The sequence below is a fragment of the Notothenia rossii genome (genome assembly GCF_949606895.1).
Source record: "Notothenia rossii genome assembly, chromosome: 2".
NCBI lineage: Eukaryota > Metazoa > Chordata > Actinopteri > Perciformes > Nototheniidae > Notothenia > Notothenia rossii.
In genome coordinates, this window is record NC_136904.1 from 20761164 (window position 1) to 20784644 (window position 23481).

A 23481-nucleotide genomic window follows, 5' to 3' on the forward strand; every position below is an offset into this window, starting at 1 on the left:
CAGAAGCTTTAGCCCTCAGCAGTACCGACCAAGAAAAGACCATGCACCACCCAGACTTGCTGCTGGGGAGAAACCATGGGCAGGGTGAGGGTGGTACACTGGTACAGAGTAGTGTAAAGTGCTGGAAGACAAACAGACTCCTAAAAGTATCCAAAAGTGTTTCAAGAATTAGCAACCACGCCCGAGTCCACACAGTACAAACACAAGCCCAAAGTTTCTCACATCACACGTTGCTTTGTGGTGCTGAGCAAAGATCCAGAGGGACCTGGACACAACAAACCACACACTTCAACCTATCCATTCTGCCTCTACGTGTTGAAAGTGTTGGCAGTAAACCCAACAAAGCAGGCCTCACACACTAGCCGCTTCTTCTTAGTGGAAAGCTGCAGCAGGATTAGGATCCTACGGCTCCCAGGGGACCCAACACAAATGTTGCAGGAACAGGATGTATTTACTCTAATGCAGGCAGAAGTGGGCGGTCAGCATCATAATTACAGGATGAACGCTGGATAAAATGTCATATTTATGGTATGGAAATAAGAGAGGCTGTTATTGTTTGGCAAACTCTGCAAGCAAATGTATCATCTTCCAGTAAACTGTACTCATCTAATGTGATCAATATAGTGTTTTAAATATTGTGCGTGGATGGTTTAGTTCTGTTAAGAGTAATACTGTACTCACACTGCAGCTCTGAAGTCTGACTCAAAAATCTCCATTGCAAAAGGAAACTACATTTAGTAAAATAAATCAGCGAAGGCTTCTGTAATGTTTTATTTAGTTTTAGTTTATGCTGCCATGTTTTGCTATTTATTTTTAAAGGAATTGATGCCGGCTTATTGCATTTATAAAGATACAAATATTTGATTATGTCTATGGGACGGGGTAGAAAATGTTTAAGTTGATCTGCAGGAGTGGGTAAGGCTTGACATCCGGCGGGAGCGAGATCTGGGTGCCACAATGGTCACATTCAGAAGGAAATTATGTGTCTAAAGAGTTAGGGATATCACAAATGTCTCTCAGTCTTTATTGCAACATAGCAGCTTCCATTTTAAAACTAAATACACACATGAGTGTCATCGGCATAACATGAATGGGCCATTCTTACAAGATAGCATTGCAAAGGGGGAGCATAAACAAACCAACAAATCCTCCAACTCATACGACCAAATAGGTCGACTGTTCAAGTCCTTATTACGACCAAATAGGTCGTTTGTTTAAGCGTTTAGTACGAACTAAAATCACGTTTTAAAGTTTTCGACCTCAAGTGCTCCCGTTGGTTGCAAACGTTACAGAGGGTCGTTTATTCACAAATAACCCTGACCATTGTAGGATAGTTTGGCCATTAAAATGCTTTTTGATTAGATTTTTACCGAGAAGTGTATATTGTACTTTTAGAATCCACGTCCAGTGGATGTGTAGTGGATTTGGAGGTTGGAGGTTTCGCCAGGAGAACGTGAATGCAGCAGCTTCCATGTAAAGTTAGCGTCAACCTTCACGGGGTGAAAACAGTATTTCCGGTCTCGAAGTTTTCATAATAAAACCAATGATCAAATGATTTAACTGCAGATGAGTACTGATATCTGCAGTACTCATCCAGTAAAAAACATCAGTTTATCCTTGTTTATTACACAACATTAATTGGTTTAAATTGTGTACAATGCTTTTGTGTTTTTCTTTTTTCAGAGGCTTTTAAAACATCGAACTACCCATAGTCCTGGATGTTTTAGCCGCAATGCACATCGGGATATGGTGTTTATGCGATATGAAATCGGAAAACATTTAAACAAAATAAAATAATACTTTATTCAGAGTGTTCTTGCTTTTCTCTTTGGAAGTCATCACATAACGGCATTGTAATACACGGTTCGGTAGCATTAAATATTACACATCTGCCGTAGTTCTTTATTTATAGAGCCCTGATGAGAAGACTTCTGGACAAACTGGAAAAAATGCCTCCGAAACTGAATACGTGACGTGGATCATAAATATATCAGCAATTAAACAACATCTTCCATTTATTTTCACACAATACGTCTCCTTGTAGTATCAACACTAATTCGGGTGACTTTTATATTTGATCCAATTGGTAGATAGGCTGTATTTACCCCATAACGGTGCACAGTTGATAGAAAGGGACTTGTAGTTTTTAAAGATATTACTGATTTTCTTTTAATTAAAGAATGTAATATACTGAGTTGAGAGAATAGTCAGGGGTTTTGGGTGATGGGAGACACATCTATGGAATCAAAATTCCAATAGCTGATATTATTATGTTTTATTAATTAGACCACTGGTTTTTTAACCCGTACCGCCTAGTGGTTGAAGCACGTTATTGAATTGTGTTGTTGAATGTTATATTTGATGAAAACATTTAAATATTAAGAGTAGCCTACATACAAAATAGGGGGAAAATAGAAGGTTAATGATAGAAATATAGAATAGAAAATATCAAGAAGATACTGTAGTGATCTCTACAATATAACAGTTTAATGCCGGACGTCCAAAGATATTAATAGGAGGATGTGCAAAACAGAAAAACTAATAAGGCTTTATTTAAACATTAAAGAATACTTTAAGTTAAGGTCTTCTTTTGAATAAGAAAAAACGTTGGGGGTATCAACAGATAAATATGAAGTCTGACAAAGTACTTTTATTCTGGCACTTGACAATCACCTTCCCTGAATTTTACTCAGGTATAACTAAAGTCTGATTTAACCTGTTCTACACCGCCCCCCCAGTACCGGGGGGAAAAATGCGTCATCTGCAGGAAACAGCGTCTGAGGGCATCTTAATATTCAATAAACTATGAATGTTTTATATCCATGTAACGGGAAGAAACTCAGCTAACTGATTTTTTTTTCTTTCTTTTTTTTAATCCCACAAAGCTAACGCTCAGCCTCTGAATTAGCCACGAGCGGAAAAATGCTAACGCATTACTGCAGAGAAACTCACTCATAACACCCTTATTACTTATCTTAACTGCACATCCAACATATCGACTAGCATCGTGAGATGACACAGAATCGATCGGTATGTACATGATCACTCTATGATAAGAACTCGCGAAGATATTAACAAGAACAGACATCAAAACATTTGGCGCTAGGTAGCTAAAAACGGCAAAATGGCTTAGCTTTGCCGTTGTCTGGTCAAAAGTAGTCTTCAATGGCATTAAAACGATAAAAACTCTGCTGAAGGTTAATCCATAGGTTAATCCAATGTGTCTGTGTCCCTTTGAAATGATTTCTGATAATCCATAAGCAATAAACCTGTTTTTCCTTTTTCAGATGTCAGTGCGTGAGCTATGTTCACTCTCATGCAAAACTGCATGCGCAACGCACCCACATTTTTTTGTTAACATGTGTGTCTATGTGGAAATCCCCCTTAGATTCTATTGGCTCTAACGGTTAAAAAGAGATGTCAATCACCAAAATCGACCAATGGGTTCCAGATAAACGGTAAAAACGCCCATTTCCACCCAAATCACCCCAGAGGTGGAGTTTATTTTGGTAAACCTCTCTAAAAAGGTCAAATGTCACTTGTTTTGCATCAATCTTGATACAGGGTATACTTATTATATGTACTTATTATATGTTGTACTTTGGATTCCTAAAGCTTTTAGTCTAGCATACCATCATCCAAGGGTAGTTTTCACTATAAGTAAAAAATAATTTTTGTTTTTTACTATGTTCAATCTGACTTTTCTTTCAAATAAAAAAACATCTATATTGATTCTGACTTTTCTACATCCAACTCACAGGTTTATCATTACTTTGAGAAAAAAGATTATTAATTTTCCCCTTTTAGAAGTGTAGTTATGGTCATTTGTTCTGGAAATGTCATTTTTGAGGCTGAGACCTGAAAAACAGGCTCAGGGTTGTTTATATTTCATATCATTAATCAGAATCTGTAACAAAAATAAATATAGTGGAGTAAAAATACAGTAGAACAAAGTAGTACATGCTGCTGTAACAAAAACATTTCCCAACTTGGGATCAATAAAGTATATCTTATCTTATCTTATCTTATCTTAAGATGATCGATGGCTACTGCCATATTTGCAAAATGTGCCTCTGAACCTTGACAAGTGCATGTTTCAGGCTTATCAATTAACAACAGGAGGGGTCACAGACATAAGATCAGCTGTTAAATAAAGCTCTGCTGGCCTTAGCTGTCATGTGGGTATATATTAATGCTGCCCATTATGGACACAAGCAATTTTCACCCATTTATTCATTATATGTTTTAAATTTGATAACACCACTGTGTTTTGTATCCCCTAAACCTCCAGGGGTGTACACAGTTTAATACTGGCAACTTCTAATTGTGGGAAATACGAAAACGTCTTTTAAAACTACAATTCCCAGTAGAGACGTGCCATAGAACATCTAGCCAGCATGTGTAGTTCTGGAGGGGGATCTGGGCTGGAGCCGTTCGAGTCCAGTTTTGGATAGTCTGCCGTGGTTCCATTCCATTTCAAAGAGCTGTTTGACGCTCGGCATAACCTTGTCGCACTGCCACTCCAACATCCAATCACAGAGCTCGAGGACTAATCACGGGCGGATGTTGTAGTCCCAAACGATAGGGGATTCTGGGTAGTGTAATGTCTTCGGAAACTCTGTAGTGTCTAAACTCCGAAAAAACTATTTGTTTCTCCGAATCGAAGGTTAAAAACACAAAAGCATTGTATACAATTTAAACCAATCAATATTGTGTAATTAACAAAGATAAACTGATGTTTTTTAGTGGATGAGTAATGCAGATATCACTGTGTAATCATTTGACAGTGAGGGGAATACTTCCGGTTTTATTATGAAAACTTCGAGACCGGAAATACTGTTTTCATCCCGTGAGGGTTGAAGCTAACTTTACATGGAAGCTGCCGCATATACATGTTCTCCTGGCGAGACCTCAAATCATCTTCGTAATATCTATCAAACTATTGATCCTACACATCCACTGGACGTAGATTATAAAAGTACAATATACATTTCTTGCTAGAAATCTAATCAAAAAGCATTTTAATTGCCAAACTATTGCACAATTTAGGATTTTCCAGAGAGGGTTATTTGTGAATAAAAGAATCTCCGGAGCGTTTGCAATCAACGGGAGCATGTTGTTTCTTACACGACCGTGCTACACTTTAAAACGTGACTCTGGGTCGTAAAAAGCTGCTGAAAAATCGACCTATATGGTCGTTTTTTGTATGAGGACAGGCTGAAACAAACTGAATACATTCGGTTTCAGTTCTCGCTGAATCACACATGACATATATCGAGACAGATACAACACCATAAAGTTCACTTTAGGAATAGGACAATTTCATTATGGAAAGTTGTCAAATAATGTTGCACCTCGTTATTGTTAACTATTTAGTTGCTTGGCAACCATTTTTATAAATGCCTAAAAAGTACCCCAAAAAAGTCCTTGAATATGGCCAGCCAGAAGGAACATACAAAGTCATTTAAGCCATGTTAATGTGATCAATGACCCAGTGTTGGAATAGAATTTGACCTTGATTTTGATAATTGCACATTGCCAATCCAAGTAGTAGTAAGGTCATGGACCATGCAGTTTATATGCAATAAATACAATAACAATCTATAATGGATTACCCAATAATAGTAGTCCCCCTGAATTGTATAAAATAATACTTTTATTGAGTTAAAGTTGAGCCTGCTATATGAAGTAAATAATGCTTCATTGTGAGTCGGCAATGACAAACATATTTTAAACGTTTAGAACTTTTCTCAGAGAGATTTTTTACATATGCAGTATACTGCTTTTGTTTGTTTATGGCATAAAGATAAACAATTGACAATTAAAACAATAATCATTCTATTTTCTTAAAAGAAAAAAAGACCTGTATGTAGATCCACTTACTAGATTTTTCACATAATTTAAACGGAAATGGTTAAATAAATGAATAAATGCATGGAATTAACCTTTGCTTTGCTTTTGTATTTATGTATAGAAACACTTTGTTATTTTTTATTTAGTCGGTGTCCGTGTTCAGTGAACCTCTGTAATCTGTGACCTGTGTTGCTATCTTCATCTTCTTTAAAAAGGACCACAATGGAAATAAGGGTTTTTTAAACTTTAATGTGTTACCTTTAAATGTTCAATAAAATGAGTTTGTGACAGTGCATGCTATGTTATGTATATATTAGCCAACTGTTTGTCTGACAAACTTTTACTATCAAGTCGATCAGTGACTCTTAATATTTGAGCAGCTGCTGATGCTGGAATTGCCTGAAATAGTCAAGCTATAAGCAGAACTGTAAGATACATTATATTAACAACATTGTAAGTATCTCTGCCAAAAAATGACCAAAAAGGTAGAACAGATCAAAGTCTCAGTCCTGTGTTAACAATGTCACGGCAAAGTCCACAGGCCAACAGGGCTCACAGTGATGACTATAAAACAAGACTCATAGGTATCCATTAAACACTGGAGTGAAGCTGTCCTGTATATAGAGTAATTTACTCTCGCACAAACTCTATCATTTTAACCCCAGGGTGACTGTTCAGCGCATGACCTCCGTTTCACTGTCATTGGAGCGAGTGCTGCTTCTGTAAGAGCCAAATTGACGACTGCTGGGAATATTGCAGGCTTGTACCCAGAGAGGCAATTTTCCCTGTGGTGGGATAATGGCAGTAAGTGGGGGTGGTGGTAAGATTTAGTCATATACTGTACACCTACTTGGAGGGTGGTGATTTTATTCTGCTGCCGCCATCCAATATATCGCCGCATTGGTGTTGATTACAGACAGCTCCTGGTTTCTATGTTTTGCCATCTCACCTCCTACAACCTAATTTGAAGGCAGTTGTTTTTTATTCTTCCAGTGTAATTGTATCTCTTTCTTATTTTGTTACTTTACCCCCGTATAGGAAAATACCTTTTATCTTTCCTGGTGGAGCATTTTTAGAACTGCTTGGAAATGAAACACATGTTAGCGACACAGCTTGAACTGAATTTCCGAGAGCACAAAGAAAAACACAAATCATCCACTTCCATTTTCAATGGAGCAGGTTCAGAGAAAATATCGTGCTGACATTATAGATTCAAATCTTTAACCTGGTCTCTATTTTTCTGTGATGGTTAATCACATTACCACACTTTGATGAAAAAAACATGAGCTTATTTAACTGTACAACATGTCACACAGTTTTTCAAGGACTTATTCTGCAGTCAGGGATGTAGACTTTAAAACATTTAGGCTTTGTCGGAACAAATTATCTATAAAACAAAATCTCTCATTTGCATTAACACCTGGAATCAATATTCATTTACGTTTCCTCCATGTATTGTAATTATGCAAACACAAAAGCAATGCAGAGCTGGCAGTCTCAACATACTGTACGTGATGCATACACCTCAAGTTACAGTAAAGGATGTGGGTTACTCTCTTACGTCTGCTAGATCTGCAAAGGGAGAGTCATGTGACTTTAGGCAAAGGTTTCTTATCCTTAATAATTAAAGTCAAGTATTCAATTAAAAAAACATTGGAATAATGTAAAGCAAGTTTGTGTACACAAAATGTACCAATGTGCAATGGATACAGACTTATTCCTGCCTTATACCAGACAACTCCTTAATCTTTCCCTGTAATGTTGGTCCACTGGAGGGTTTGAGGTTAAAATGGAGCTGTTTTTTGAATGATGTCATCTGGAGTAAGTATTGTATTCCATATATTGGGTGGATCCATTTATTCAATTGTCTTTTGTTTAAGACTATAGAGCTTACATATCCAGATACTGATCACATTTTAATACCAGTTTTAAATTATCCAATCCAACACTGCTGCTAACCCTATAAAAAACTGTGCTTATTGCATTGTAATGTATTAATATCCACCTTGTTCTCAGCTTCTTGAACTAACAATAAGATTTTACCATTTAGATTTTACCATCTAAGATGTGAGGAGTGAAATAGACCTTTTCTTCTACGGGACTCCCTCTTGGCTGTGGCAGGGTTTGTTATACAGCCAGACAGAAATAAACAGGTGCAAAAATGCAATTGGCTGTTATAGCAGGAAAGCAAGCAAGTATTGTTTCTCCTTCAGTTGGAGACACTGGAGTAACAGAGATGACATCAGGTCACCCTGTTCACCGCCTGACACAGCAAGAGGTGATCTGATGACGGCTCAGGCATAACCAAGAGGCTGCCATCAGCTCCAGGATGCACTAACCACCACTCATCACGGCAGCTTGGAGGTGATGGATTTGAGTAAACTGCTAAGAGGGTAGGACTTGTGATTAACATTTTCAATGTCATATTTGAATCCCTTAAACTAAGTTACAAATTGAAAGTCAGCTAAATGCAGGATTCACCCCTGGCTGTGCAGTATCGTATTATCCAACATGGCTGTCTTCTTTCACAGTTGGATCTTCTTCCCATGAGACCTGCAGGCCCCTGCGTCAATCACAAGAATTATTCAAATAGCTTTGACCTCAGTGTTTTTCTCTAAGAAGTCTTTTTATAGCAGGCGGAGCAGTAGAGATGGGCGGGGAGTCAGAGTGTTGGAGGGAGGGGAGTAAAGATGTGGATGGAATGAGCTTACTTTCTCAGCTCAAAAACTTAAACATTCTTCAGCCTGTCAGAGGGGGAGCCACAGGCTGACACTTGTCTCTCTCCTCATACATCGCCTGGCTCTCTTCTCTCTGCCAGAAATGAAGACATAACAAATAACAGCAGTCAGAGGTAGATGAATAACCAGAGGTACGGCATTGTCATTCATCTTGCTTGGTACTTTAGTGTTACATTTATTTATCTTCTTTTTTACTGTTGTCATATTTTTGTCTGGTTCTCGTTAGTTTTTTTGCTAGAGCTGTTGCTTTTCAAACGTATAAATACACATGAGCTGGACCATCAATTACCATTGCCTGTTCACAGTTTTTTTACAAAACCGGAGTGGTATAAGTTTCACATCTCGATTTTTCCATTTCAATCTTCAAAGTAAAAACAAAATGTACAGCCAACATGAACAGAATATGATGAAACCACAGAGCATTACATGTACAAATCCTCATCTAACAGCAGAATCACCTCTGCAACTGAAGTTTCTTTTCACAATTGACTAACCTGCAACTTATTTGAATCAATCAATAATGGTTAAGTCTATGAGATGTCAAAAAGCAGTTAAGAAATGATCCAAACATATCTCAAAATGTGTTGTTTATTCAAAGTTAAGCAACAAGTTGCCTCATGTGAGAAGATGGGATCAGAGATTTTTGCGTTTTTTAAACAAAATCTTAAATGGCCAGAATTGATCGACAGGTATTCAGTCAAATAGTATTCATATGTTCTTAAACCTTTGTTCTCACCTGTGTGGCCTCACATACATTAAAAACTAGGGAAACATTGAGATTGTTGTTGGCTGCCTGAAATTCACTGTTATAACTCAACACATCAGTCCTTAACTGACCATTTCCTCTGTTGGTGGACAGCCAAACAGACTCTTTGTGTCTGTAAAAGCAGAAGGTTTTTTTCTGTATGTGGCGGAGACATTGATAAATGACATTCTCTCTTTTGTTAGGTGTTATTTTTGCTTTCCTATAGAAAACAATAAAAGAAGGGGAAAAAAAGTTTGGTAGTTGGTCTCCTAATAATCATCTGGATATAATGGAAACAATCAAATAATGTTCAATGTCAACGTTTTATTTTCATTGGTAGTTTTTCTTACCTTTTACAAGTTTCATCTCAGTGGGACTAATGGCATTTCATGTTTCCCATAATCCTTTTCAAATCTGGCTTGTATTATGGCTACACTTCAGTTGCCTTCAACTCATTCAACAGTATGTAAATATAAATCCTTACTCTGAATTTTTTATTTTACATTTTCAGTTTGTAACATGTTAGCTCTTTTAGCTTTACACTTAACTTTCCCTGCTGTGATGACAAAGTGATTCAAGTCATGGAAGTCACTAACTTTGCCTCATTACAAGTTCTCTGGCCCTGTGCAGTTTAAGGTGTGCCACCTAAATTAGAGATTGGCTCTAACAAATGTTGAGACAATGATAAGCACATATGATATAAAATGATTCAAATAAAAAAAGAGATGTGAGTATGAGCCACACATGTAGGCAGTGAGGTGCAATTTGTGAACCACTAGTGTTCCACTCCTGATTCATAATCCTTTAGTGTAATTCTTCGGGTTATAGTGAGTCTGTGAAAGATTGAGGCTTGAATCAAACATCCTGTGCTGACGTACTGAGCTCACACTATCCAGATTCATTTATCGTACCTCTGTGCTCCTCAGCCTGTGGAAAAGCAAACCTACCAACCAATGTGCAGTGCAAATCTTTAAAACCAAAATAAAAACACCATTGTTGTGTGCTCTTTTGTTGAAATTGATAATGTATCAAGTGAAGACATTAATCCTGTCTTCTAGTTTGTTAGCAGCAGGTTAGATTATGTTGAGAGTGTATGCCTGCAGCTTCAGAGACGTGATTCAACAACAGTAGCTATTAGTTACGCATCTGGTAGTCAATTTATGGATTGATCCAAGTCTACAATAATAGCTTCGTCTTACAGCATATTTACTGTTATCTGAGGTAACTGTTTCCATGGCGATTGAAAATTTGCAGTGGTAGATAGCAGTAATTTATATTACTGATGTTCCCGTCTTATCATCTCCTGCATCGAGCAACAAACATCAGTTGTTAATGAAAAAAAACAAATTGAAACCATGTATTTTGGTACATGTACATGCCGTTTTCTAGCCTGACACTATATCTGCAATTGCTTGCAAGACTGTAAAAATCCCTATCTCAACAGTGGATAATGGTTATTTGAGCTTCAACTGATATAACCCCTTATCAGACGCTTAGATCTGAGACGTTATGTTACAGAAACACAAATATCGGGCCAAATATTTGACATTTCTCCATGACATCACCATACCCAGACACATAGAACTACCATAATGTTAAACACAGTAGATGAGGTATTATGCCAACACAAAAGTAAAAGTCCTGCTTTCAAAATGTTAAGTTGAGTTAAGTACAGGTTTCTATATTAAATCTTAGTCTTCAAAAGTAAGTAGTAAAGTTCCCTGTCATATTGAGTACAGAGTAGCAGAACATGGACATATTTAAGAATAGTGCGAGTAACTCACACTTATACTTCCACAAATTTACCACAGCATCACTCATGATGGACCGTTTAACAATTGCAAACCAAAGATATCTTCTTTGGCGTCTACATTACCCACAATGCAACTGAACTACTATAATGCTAAATGCTATTACTTATGTTGCCTCCAACTGCATTAGCAGTCTCATCTCAAGGAGAGAGATGAAAGGCGGGCTACACAGGTCTCACTTCTTTATAACTCCACACCACCTGATGTAAATCATACATTTTATTACATCACTAATTAAAATTCAACATGGCGATTTCCTTAACCCTAAAGCCTGAACCTTCCCCTCACTGGGCGACCATCCTTTACACAACTTGAGGAGCAGTGAAGTTAGAATAAGAGAACTAAGGTGGCCTTCAGTAAAGGCTGTAGAGACAGAGCTTGGTTTGTCCACTCTGAATTACCGTAGAAACATCACGGTGCAAAATGGTGGACTGATGATACACTAATGAAAACATAGTAATTAGTATTGTATTAATTGTATGCAAATAGATCCCCCTTAAATACAAGAGACTGTCATCCTTAAACATCATGAGTTAATAACTAACCACATGAAGTATAACATAAAAATCAGACATTGAGACAACCTTGCTTTTAGTGAAGTACGTGGGGTGAATACTACGTCTCTATAATGTGTAGATGCTGAGTTACTGTTCAGAAGATTGTATTAAAAAACAAGCACCCACCCACCCACCCACACATCAACATGACAACAGGACGTCTTGCACAGCAGGGAAAATGGTGGCAGTACAAAAGACCACTTACTGAGGATGAACCTTTGAACACTTAAAAAAGTTGAAATCTCTCCCCCTTTTCTTTATTCTTTTCTATTTATATGAACACTTTTACGCATCAGTATGAGATGAAATCGTGAGTAACATTTTCTTACCATAAATGGTAAACAGTGTGATTCAGTAAATATATTAAGGAAATAAAATGGGAGCAAAGCAGCCAAAAGATAAAATGTCATGACACCTTCACCTATGTCAAAAGGGAGGGTTAACAAACTCACGATATGGCATTATTTAGTAATAAAAAATAAACAGCATATCATTTTAGACACAGTTAAATGTTACTTGCGCCATTTAGTTTCCAAGGTAACGAAAAGGGTATATTTAGAGTGCACTAAACTGAGAAAGAAAAAAAAAGTGTTAATAATCTTGATGGAGCAATTACAATTAGTCAAAGTCAAATAGTAAAGATCAAAACACCTCATCTGCTTACGAATGAAGGTGAGAGAATGCTCAGAAACAACCAACCAGCTCATTCAGCACCACTTCTGACACTTGCGTCATTCAGTATTTAGTGGCATTACTGATTCATACGGTACAGTAGAGGTTTCACTTGAGCGAATCATCAAGGGAGGTTCAGGGAAAATACAGACGTCAATGAGAAAAGGTGTTTCTTTTTTTATATGTTGAGATATATAGCTGCAATAAACGCCTTATACTCTGTCAGCAATCCAAGAAAAGTTTATTTATTTAAATGGCAAACAGAAAGCTTTAATTCGTACAGGATCCTAAAAGTGAGGATCAAACCATAGTGTTGCAATGAAGCGGGGTAAAATGTCCAACATTTTATAATACAAAAGGCAAACAAAAAGATTAAATACTTTCAATCTGGTAAAAAAAACGTTAACATCAATTTTTAACCAGCTTTCACACAATGTGTGGTTTTCAGTCGAGTTTCGAGCTAAAGGAAGGTGAGAGAAAGATGGACCAGCGCAATTGGAGTTTGGAAGTGGCAACCTAAAGTTTTTTCTTCTCGAAGCAAAACTTTAAGTACATACTTTATATTATATTAAACTGTAGACATTATCATCCCTTCTAATTAATAATCTATCTTCATTTATTTTATTATTGGAAGTTCACTTCTTGACCTTAATTAATCTTAGATCAAAGGTCAATTTATTAGCTTTCACAGCTCTCAATCACATGTTACAGTCTTCATAGAGTGAATGGATTGGTGTCACCTTAACCAGCTCCAAGCACTTCTAGACAGTGAGGTGAAAATGAAACCACCTGCCCCAATTTGGAGAGTCCAGTTTTCTAAGCACACAAGTTTTTGTCACTGCTCACCTCTGTAGACACATGGTCCCACCAATTATTTCTTTCGCCTGCCAATACAAAGAAAAAATCTGGGCTCGAACCCCGGGTCGTATTGTTTGTCAGAATCATTCTCTCTCTTATCCAGAGTTCATCCATCACTATGCAGAGCCTTAACCAACCATTGTTGTTGATGGCATACAACCCTCAATGGCTTTCCACCACTTTAATTGTGATAGTTGAAACAGAACAAATCCAACGTTTGCAGTCAAGACAAAAAGAAAGCAGCAGACACATATAGTTGCATTTGCACCCTTTGCTTAACCTCCTTACGTGATTATTGTTAAAACAAAATCTATCTGTATAAAAGCTAAAAAATGTGATGAAAAGAGAAAGAATTTCAATTCCCTCATATTTAAAAAAAAATGTTAACGTCTGAGTGCTGCCCTAAGTTTGGCAGAGCGTCCTCGAGGATTCTCATTTACATCGTTCCTTTCTGGGGTGATGACTTTTCTCCGCAGAGGAAGCCAGTAAACCTCTCCACTTTCTCTGTTTGCATCTACCAGTTTTTGCTTCCCACTGCCTTGCTTCCTCGGGCTGAAGTGATCTAGATTGGACAAGTCCTCTCCCTGGAGGTAACGTTTAACCAGTCTGTCTTCTAGTGAGTGAAAAGTGATCACGCAGAGACGTCCTCCAGGTGCCAGTACCGACCGGGCGGCACTCAGTCCTGCGTGAAGTTCGTTCAGCTCATCATTCACAAAGATACGCAGAGCCTGGAAAGTCTTAGTGGCTATGTGTGCAGACCGTTGGAGTCGGTCTTTACGGGCGTAAAGGACAGCTGGAGGAAACGACCCTAGAGACAAAGAGATGGTAAAAGTGAGTGGATCTTGTAAACAGAAGAAATGTTGTTAAGAAGCTTTTACAAGTGTAACAGTTGTACATATGCAGTGGTGTTTAGTGTTAAATATTTCTTTATCATTTAGTATAATCACACAAATTATGTGTTTTGTATTTAATAATTCTGTGTTCTTTATTTATTAAACATTCAATACCTGACTAGGTATAGAATCAGTGGGATTTTCTTTTTGTGAGGACTACTCCCTTCATATTGTGTCCCTCACGTTTCCTCTTTCCTTTTTGTAAATGTTCCACGTGAGAGGAGTCAGTTTGAGGGATAACAAATGTAATACTGATTTGTTGTATATTGTCAGTGAATAAACGGAGATCGCCTCGACTGTATGCTGGCTCGGGTCTCATCCATCAACAACATCAACACAACGCAGACACCGCTTATCGACACCGGTTACACAAGCAACCACAAATTCAGTATGCAGTTCAAATGCAGTGACACCCATGTGAGTTTGGCAAAAGACAGATTTTGGAGGGGCAGGAGAGATCATCTGAAGGAGGAGTGAAAAAGCCCATCTGTGTCAAACTTTAACAACCCTCTATGAACACAGTGGGGGACTGCCACACCACTTAACAGCTACCACACTACCAATCCACACCTGAAGTCATGTGAGTCTGAAGGCTCATGTGAACTAATGATTCATAAGACCTCAACAACCCACAGGTGTTATCAATATGCGATTAACATTAAAAAAGTTTGGATGTCTTAGACGTCCACAGTCTTACGAATAAAAGAAGCCTCTTAAATGAATGCAACTGGGTACTGGACGGCATTTAGTGGCAGAGGTCCTTCACCTAATCATCTCTAATGATAGTATACAGTAAGTATAAAGCTAAACACAAGAGAGAGGAACACCTCGGCACTTAATAAAATGTATTAGATATATTTGATGATGTGTTTACAGTAACTTATACCTTTGTATGAACTCACTTAAGTATTATGAATTCCTTATATTATTAAAGCAAGTAATTTAATCAAGTTACAAAAAAGTGATGAGTAGATTTTTTCAAGATGTACCATAGAAACATGGAAAATTGCTGCTGTGAGCAGTGAAGAGAGAGCTCCAGCAGGATTGATCAGCAGGTCCATCAGAGGATCTGTGAGTAGCAGATGGAGGGTGGAGATGGTGTTTATATGGCTGATGTATCACTAAATACCGAGGTAAATGCAGCCAAATGCCTCTAATGATCCATCAGTCAACGCAACGCCAAGTTTAGGATATTGGTTACTGAGTACAAAATGACTAAATCACAACGTCATGATTTCTGTTTAAACATGCCAAAATATTGAGTTTTTTTTGCAGTTATTACTGTCTAGCTGATGCACCAAGTCTTTATTTTTGTAAAATAAATGTTGAACTGTTTTCTGTTGCCTTTTTTAAAAGGCAGATAACTTTTCATGCAGAACTTTTCATATCCCCTCATTTTTTGAGCACACCTCCTTTAAAATCCATGTGCAATCCAGGAAAAGGCATTGCTAACTGCAGACACGCAGAAAGAAACTGCACTTACAGGCTTGTGCACTTGTTTGCTAAAAAAACATGCAGGGTATAGAATGCATCAGAATTCAAACACAAAAAGGTCAAAAAATGTAGACAATATGTTGGGTTCAAAACGCTAACTGAAAATCTATTAAACAACATTAAAAAAAACATTCACTCTATGTCAATACAACTGAACAGTTTATTTCCACTTTGAGCAGCTCATAATAAAAAGAAATTAGACACTTAGACCTAAAGAAAACCGCAATAAATAGAGACGTGAGTGATGTGGCATTTATCTCCTCCTGCACTAAACAGCCTAAGGTGTGACTCACACTGCAATCGATACGATGCCTGCACAGCAAGGCCCAGCCCTGGCCTCACCAAGCCATGCGCTGTCTCTAATTCATCTTTCAAAGGTCCTACAGACAGATCCATGGAGAAACAAAGAGATTAAGATATGTACATAAAGGGGAGTTAAGAAGGAAACACAACACTCTGAATTTATTACAAGGCACAGTATTTAGAATACAGCTCTTGCTGACCCTTTTGTTTTATGTCTCATCTTATTTAACTATATTTGATGTTTAGGGCAAGCAACAACAAAAGAAGGAGCACAACTACATTCCACAGTAAGATATTTGGACAACAACAGTGTTTGGTGCTTTGGTGTTCCTGGCCCAAACAAAAAGCAGGAGTTTGATCACACAAACACAGCAGGTTGAACAGGAAAACATTGACACAACTGGGGTGGAACAACATATAACATGATGTTATTGCTCAAGTTGAAATGTTTCAATTTGTGAGGCAAACATCAACTGAAACACTGTCGAGAAAGAAGTAGCATCACTACCAAACGGGAATGTATCAAAACGGAGTGCTTTGTCACACTATACAGTTGCAAACTGTCATTTATTTACACGTGGTGCTGAAGCTTCATGATGCAGTAACGGCTTGCAGGGGTAGCTGCTGCAGCTAGGGTTAATCCTGGAAAATGCCATTTGACAGGGAGCAGCCTATGCTAGCGTTAGCCAGCCAGCCCTCTGCGCTAGTAAGCGAGCAAGCTTACTGGTTGTTAATTGTATAATCATTTAACAACTCCAAAGCTAATTTGATAGCCTCCTCCATTTTGGACTTTACATCTTTTTCCATTCAACAATGCAAGTTTTGGTTTAGAAAAATATGGAAGATAGAAACTATAGAAGAAAAAGGAGATGAACCTTTATTAATCCCTGAGGAAATTATTTGTTTCTGTTTGTAAAGAAGTTCACCAAGCCAAATATGCCATTGTCACACAAAGTCACAGAAATCAGATTATCAAACTACAGATCACCTAATATAAGCTTATTGCAGAGATATTGGTATATAATGCAACTCAACCCATGTAACAACATTCATCACACATCCACACAAATTGGATGGTTTGTGGATATTTGTGGAACTCTGCAACTGGTTGAGCCAATGCATTTTATAGTGGCAGTGAAAGCTGACGTGCTAATGTTGAATTAATTTAAGTAGACCACCAAACCTGTTTTACTGTTGTTGCTCTGGGTTGAAATGAACGTTAAATAGCTTGTGTGTGTGTGTGTCTCTAAATAATTGCATCCATGTCCTCCCCTCTGGCCACACACACACAGTTTAGTACAGGGTGATTAGGCCATTTATTGGGTTGTTTTGTTGAATGCATTTGACTGTAATGTAGCTAAATGAAGCTCACTTGACTCTTGCTGTCAGCGTTCAGCAAAGTGAACACACTTTTATTGTAGTTGCATGTAGAATTCTGCTTTGCTTTCTGTTTCAGGGTTTAAAGCACTTTGTCCAACAACACCACTACGCACTGCTGTGGCTATTTGTAGAACCTTTCTAATCACATCTGTAAAGCATCCGGCAGTGATATCTCACTCATAGTTAAATGTCAGGAAAGATTGAAGATGATTTACTGAAACAGTCTTTACTAAGTGACTCACAGCTAAGGATAACATCAAAACACCATTGTAGATAAAATAATTCACTTTATAAATATGATACACACTCATCCACCACCCTAACCTTCACACCCTTTCCTCTAGCCGTACAACACAAACGTTGCACTGCAATAAACATTGGCACTAAACGAAACGTCACATACGGCAGGATTGTCCAATAACAATGAACTTTGGGGGCACTGGGTTGGTGTTTACAACAGCTGACAACAAATATACATACATCCCAACAGAACTGAAAAAAAGATTGTGGATTTTCTTGGATTGTGTGAAGATTTTTAAGATCTCCAGAAAGAGATGATGCAGTTGATATTGTATCAACAAATAATTGTACAAAGTTCTACAAAACACTTACACAATCAGTGAAACAGGCCAACAACATAAACAAATAAGGTTTCATTATTAGGCTCACTCTCTAAATCTCCTAATCTCAAGCATACCTACGTTTACCTTTCTTCACTCAGATTGCACCAGAAAACCATGTGTCTTGTTGAAGTCTAATATCAGTTTTAACCAGTTCTTGACAGGGAAATAGGCCTAAGTATGGTTTTCCATTCATCTGTTAACAAGTAAATTGCAATTACATTCTAATAACGAATTAAATAACAAATTCACATGTTGGATGCTGATACAAGCTATTTGAAGTTCAAATAAACATTATTTGCTGCAGTATTTATTATTTCATTTACAAAATTCAATATGAAATGTTTTCTATATGGCTTACTGGTAACCTTAACTGTAAAAACTACAGTAGGAGAAATGTGACCAAAATACTTTTCTTTCCTGATGTCTCAATGCCACCAGCCCCCCAAGTGGCTTCCTCCAATCCACCAATTTTTCCTGTGACTTAAATGTCTTTCTGCCAGCATCGCTGTCACAATTGTTCATAGATCCCTCTGGAACTTTCTTAAATCAAAACCTCTTGGATTGTTTCAAATAAACATTGCTAGTGACTCGCTTTGCTCTTCAAAAAGATCAAGCAGCTGCTCTTACTCACACCTGTTTTCCCAGGGTGACACTGACGCACATACGGCTCCGTGCAATAAGTACTGAAGCGACATCTCACTCGTTCAGCAGCTTGAATGTGGAGGCATACTGCTATAAAAAACAATCATTGAAGACAAACAATGTTATCCTTTCCTAATGCACGAGTGTGTCATGTGTGTGAGCATACGTGGGGGTTTGCCTTTGTGTCAGGTGTGTGTGCATATTTGTGAGTCGAGAAATAGTGGAAAAGAAGGGGACAAAAACAAAGCAAAGAGCAATGGGGAAGAAGAGAGAGATTGGTTTCTGTGTGTGAGATATTGTTTGTTTTCAAGGCATTAGCCACATTCTGTCTCGGCTGTGGCTTTGTCTTAGCTCTGTCAAAGGAAGGTGGGGAAGAAAGGCACCAAAAACAGAGGCAGAAGAGAAGATGACGACTGAGGTCACAGTCCTCGTCATTTGGAGACAGACTTACTAACTTCACTTGAGTTTTATTTTCTCATTGCAGCCTCCAGAATGCTGAGGATAATTAATCAGGATTGTGTTTACCTGCCACCACGCTGGCCAGCTGCTGTGTCCGGGTGATGGGGTTGACTCGGCGTGCCTCAACAATAGCTGAAGCTATTCTCCTGGCTTGTCTTTCTTCCCCATATGCAGTGAGGATGGATGCAAGAGCCTGTTGATCTAAGGTATTCACAACGTCAGCAGCGCAGGGCATGTCGGGGTACCTACGCACAAAGAGAAGCCCAATTAAGCTGCTTGACGTCACGTCCTTGCTGACAGCGGCGAATTCTGACAACTCTGAGATACAGCTGAAAACATTTATGGCTGACAGTTATGAATAGAATGATTGTGAGGGGATGAAAAGAGAGATGCAGCCTGTGAAATAGCTTTTAATGAGGTTATCTTAGCTGGTAGATCTGCACATTACGCTGACCTTGTGAAGTGATTCATATATTTATGAGAAACATTCAATAAACTAAACATTTTAATACAAATATAATTACACATATATGTCTATCAATATACCTGCATAAATATGTACATATACACTATATATGTATCTATACATTACATACGTACATATACATGCACATACGCAAATACATACATATCAACCTTCGACAATAATTCAAAGAGAAATGAAATTTAGGATTAGGATTATTGGAATATTTGTATAAAGCCTGGCGAAACTATCTGTTTCAAAATTAAAGTTTATTGAACCATTTAATTGCTACGCACTATGACAAAAACCCAATCATACTTGTTCATAATCATTAAAGATTATATTTTCAGTGTAAATGTAATGATAAAGAAGGAAGGAAAAGATTGTGGTCATGGTTAAGGAAAGGTTTGCCTTAATATTTACGAGAAACTTCTGTCAAACGGAAAATGGAAAGCCCATCGTTTAATCAAAATTAATAGCTTTGTCATTTTAATATTCATATGACTTATTTTGCATTTTATTGAAAAATGTGCAACGTCCCTTTTTTATAATCTGCTTTACTGACATTAGTGCTCGAATTACTGCTGACGCATTTTCAAGTCACCATTAATTCAGATTTTCCGGCAGAACCCAACATTATTTATTCTATAAATGAAGTCTAGAGCTATTTGTATCCAGTTTTGTTAATGCTGTATTGTTAATGAAATTGAGATCCATCAGCCTGATACGATTACTGTATTTTGTAAATATATTACCTCTCACAATCCATTCTCATATCCAGGGGCCCATCCTTGCTGAGGGAGAAGCCTCTCTGCGCCTCGTCCATCTGCATGGAGGAGCAGCCAGCATCCAACAGGACAGCATCCACGCTGCCTGGCTCAATGTTCATGTTAGACAACAGGGCTTCAAGCTCGCTAAATTTGCCAAGCAATGGTTTCACACGACCACTGCAGAAAGGATAATGGGGAAAAAAGCATGATTAGACATTTGCATATCAATGCTTATGGCTGCTGTCAAAACACTGGCCTAATTTAAATGCAATAGAAAACAAATGTTACATTTCTTCAGTGATATTTAAACAGCAGAATAAGGGAAAATACGTTTGTATTGCTTGGTTTAACTGGTTGGATAGCTTTTTATTTTTAAATGATTATAGTAAAATAGTTTATGTAAAGTTTAGGGATTGTGTTGCAAAAAGATAGTTTAGCTGTTTATGATTTCAATGTCAACTCATAACTAGAACATTCCTTTAAAATGGTTTACAATGTGGAGCAGGGAAATGAGTCTAATACGGTATTGGATTATGTTCCATCATTTAATATAAAAAAGAAAAAGATATTAAGCCCCAATTATGATACAAAGACTTGTGTAACAAGATTTAGTCTTGCTGAATTATTCCTTGATGAAGACAGGAGTAATGGAGTTGATAATAAAGAGTGGCTCCATTTCTGTGATAATACAGGGAGAGTGTTTCACAATCTTATACACTTAACTGGGGATTTTACCGACTGGTTTAATATGTAAGTGATGGGAAGAGAGACATTGCTACTAGATGGGAATGGTAAATTAGTCCCCTCCTCAGTTAATGGCAAATATTGACTGTATTTTCATGTTCAAATTGGTCATACATATAAACAAACATCCACAGTCAACAACCAGCAAGTCAAGGTCATTTTAAGCATTTCTAGCAGAGACCCTGTGACGTATACAATTGAATGTGAACTCAAAACAGGCTCAGGTATTTCCTTGGAGTTCCCACTAAGAGTCTTTTTTAGATCCTTCCTTGTCACCGACAGCAAGAAGCTATGTACACAGTCACTTCGTCATGCATCCTCAAGCCACATTCATGCATTTTTCATGTGACCTTTAACATTGTGCGAACAAAGATGATGGCAGAAGAGAGCAACAGGATCTAGCATCTCCACATAAGGAGCCAGAGGTCTTCTGCAGCCTGCTCTACCCATCCCTGCTAGTGAAGGTATTTTTCTTGAAAATAAAGTGACCAAAAATATGTTATTGTTATTTCTAAATGACAAACAACTCATTTTGTATATCACATACCTAAGCAGCTTAAATTGATGACACCTTCCTCATTCATTTCTCCATATAAAGTGTACTCAGTATGAGGCTAACATGGACCGGATTTAAAAGATGAAGGAAATGTAAAGACCTCATTATGGGAGTTCCTATCTTTGTCAAGAACTCACCAAAAGACTTAAGTGAAGACTTGTATCCTGAGTCATTCCTACTGTCAAAAAAACGTTTCTTCATGTCTAGGGCACGGGTGCCCACACTCTTTCAGCTTGGGAGCTACTTTTAAAATGACCAAGTCAAAATGATCTACCTACATTAAAAATGCTAAACATATATTTATTTATATATACTGAGAATACCTTATGTTGGTGTACCTTGCATAACTGCATGAACCCATATGGGACAATACAACTCAGAACATTTTTGGCCATTACGTACATTTTATACCCTTACTTTAGTATAATTGTATAAATTGGAAGGCTAACTACTAGGTAATCAGCTCACCGGTGAGTTGCAGCTGGCGCGGTTGACCGAGCATGGGTGGTGAACTGCGTGTTAGAAAAGATGAGATCTCAGACTGGCTTACCTGTACGTCAATCAAGTGGCAAATGCCATAGTAAGGATGGATGGATAACTTTTTTTTTTCTTTTTTTCAATGCCATGCGATCTACCCACACTACCTTTGCGATCGACCGGACGTATTGGGCACCCCTGGTCTAGGGCTTCATAATTAATGAAGAAACAAGAATAAGTTGTAGTTCTGTTTACATTCTGCAGACTGTATTAACATGTGGACAGGAATAAAGGAACGGAAGAGAAGGGTAACATTGAACCCAACATTTGCAGTATCAGGATATATAACATTTGTATCAGGATAACCATCGTTATCGGATGAAACTTTAAGGTAGAGAGCTAAAGCTTATTGTGTGACAAGTGTTTTGACAAAACGTGATAGCTTTAGTTAACATAAGATAGTACTGGTTGGCTATGGTGATGCTCTTACATTTATGCAATGCATATTTAATTAGCTAATTTAATCTGCTGCCTCGCCCAACTTTAAAGTATCTAGCAACCTGTGCACATAGATTGAGAACAACACATGAACCTCCATCTGGAGAAAGTTTGATGGACGGACCGAAATCTGTCCACAGACAGATCGTTTTTTTCATTGCAAAGCATAACACCAGTAGAAGATGCACTTCCTAAATGTGAAAGGTGTGAAGAAAATAAATGCCTACATTCAATGAAAACCCAAGCAAAAGCGTCAGAAGTAGGGGGGTTGGGAAGTGAAGAAGGAGCACAATTTACCCCGGCCTGGTTCGGCATCACAAAACTTTTCAGATGTGTCGATGAGATGAGAATGAAGGCAGAATTTAAAGATGGGGATTTTCTGAGCAATGGCGCCAAAAGAAAGGGGGTGGAAGTAACTTGGAAGGGACTTTCATTACTAGACGGTGTTTAGTTTTATTTAAGTTCATTTTCTATACCACAAGAAAGTAATTGTAATTATTGCTTGAAGTACTGTATTGATACTAATAAGCAGCATCAATGATTATAAGCGGCATTAATATAGGTATGGATAAAATAAAGATACTGTTATTGATTCCCGGACATTTGAATACATTTATGTACACAACAATGACTCTTAAGATTAACTAGGGGTATGCAAAGAAAGAACACAAATTGGCAGGTCCTCTATTTCAAAGCCCACTGAAGACAAGATGGCAAGGGAGCATCTCACCCACGCTGCCAGGGCCTTCCATTGCTTTGCTGTTGTTATTCACTTTCCTGCACAGTGATTGATTTGTTGAAAAATCTATAGTAAAGGCTTTGTTGTTCTCTCCCATCACCTGCGCAAACCCTTTATGTTACTGCCTCCTCAAAAGCACTCTACCCACCTACTCCAATTTTTGTTGGTTATTCAGGGTATAAACTGTCTAATTGGTGAAAGCTGAG

The 23481-nt window shown here is 37.8% G+C and overlaps 1 protein-coding gene across 2 annotated transcripts in view; it reads right to left on the minus strand.

The window, feature by feature from the left end:
- Positions 1-12600: 12600 nt before the first annotated feature.
- The window catches only part of mettl15 (methyltransferase 15, mitochondrial 12S rRNA N4-cytidine), a 37326-nt gene continuing 26445 nt past the window's right edge, over positions 12601-23481 (minus strand). For both annotated transcript variants that reach the window (XM_079664073.1, XM_079664074.1), the window contains exons 4-6: positions 20247-20438; positions 19095-19273; positions 12601-14042 (exon numbers count right to left, since the gene is read on the minus strand). In XM_079664073.1, the coding sequence (XP_079520199.1) occupies positions 13618-14042; positions 19095-19273; positions 20247-20438 (796 nt within the window). In that variant the 3' untranslated portion in view covers positions 12601-13617. The remainder of the gene's footprint in view (positions 14043-19094; positions 19274-20246; positions 20439-23481) is intronic.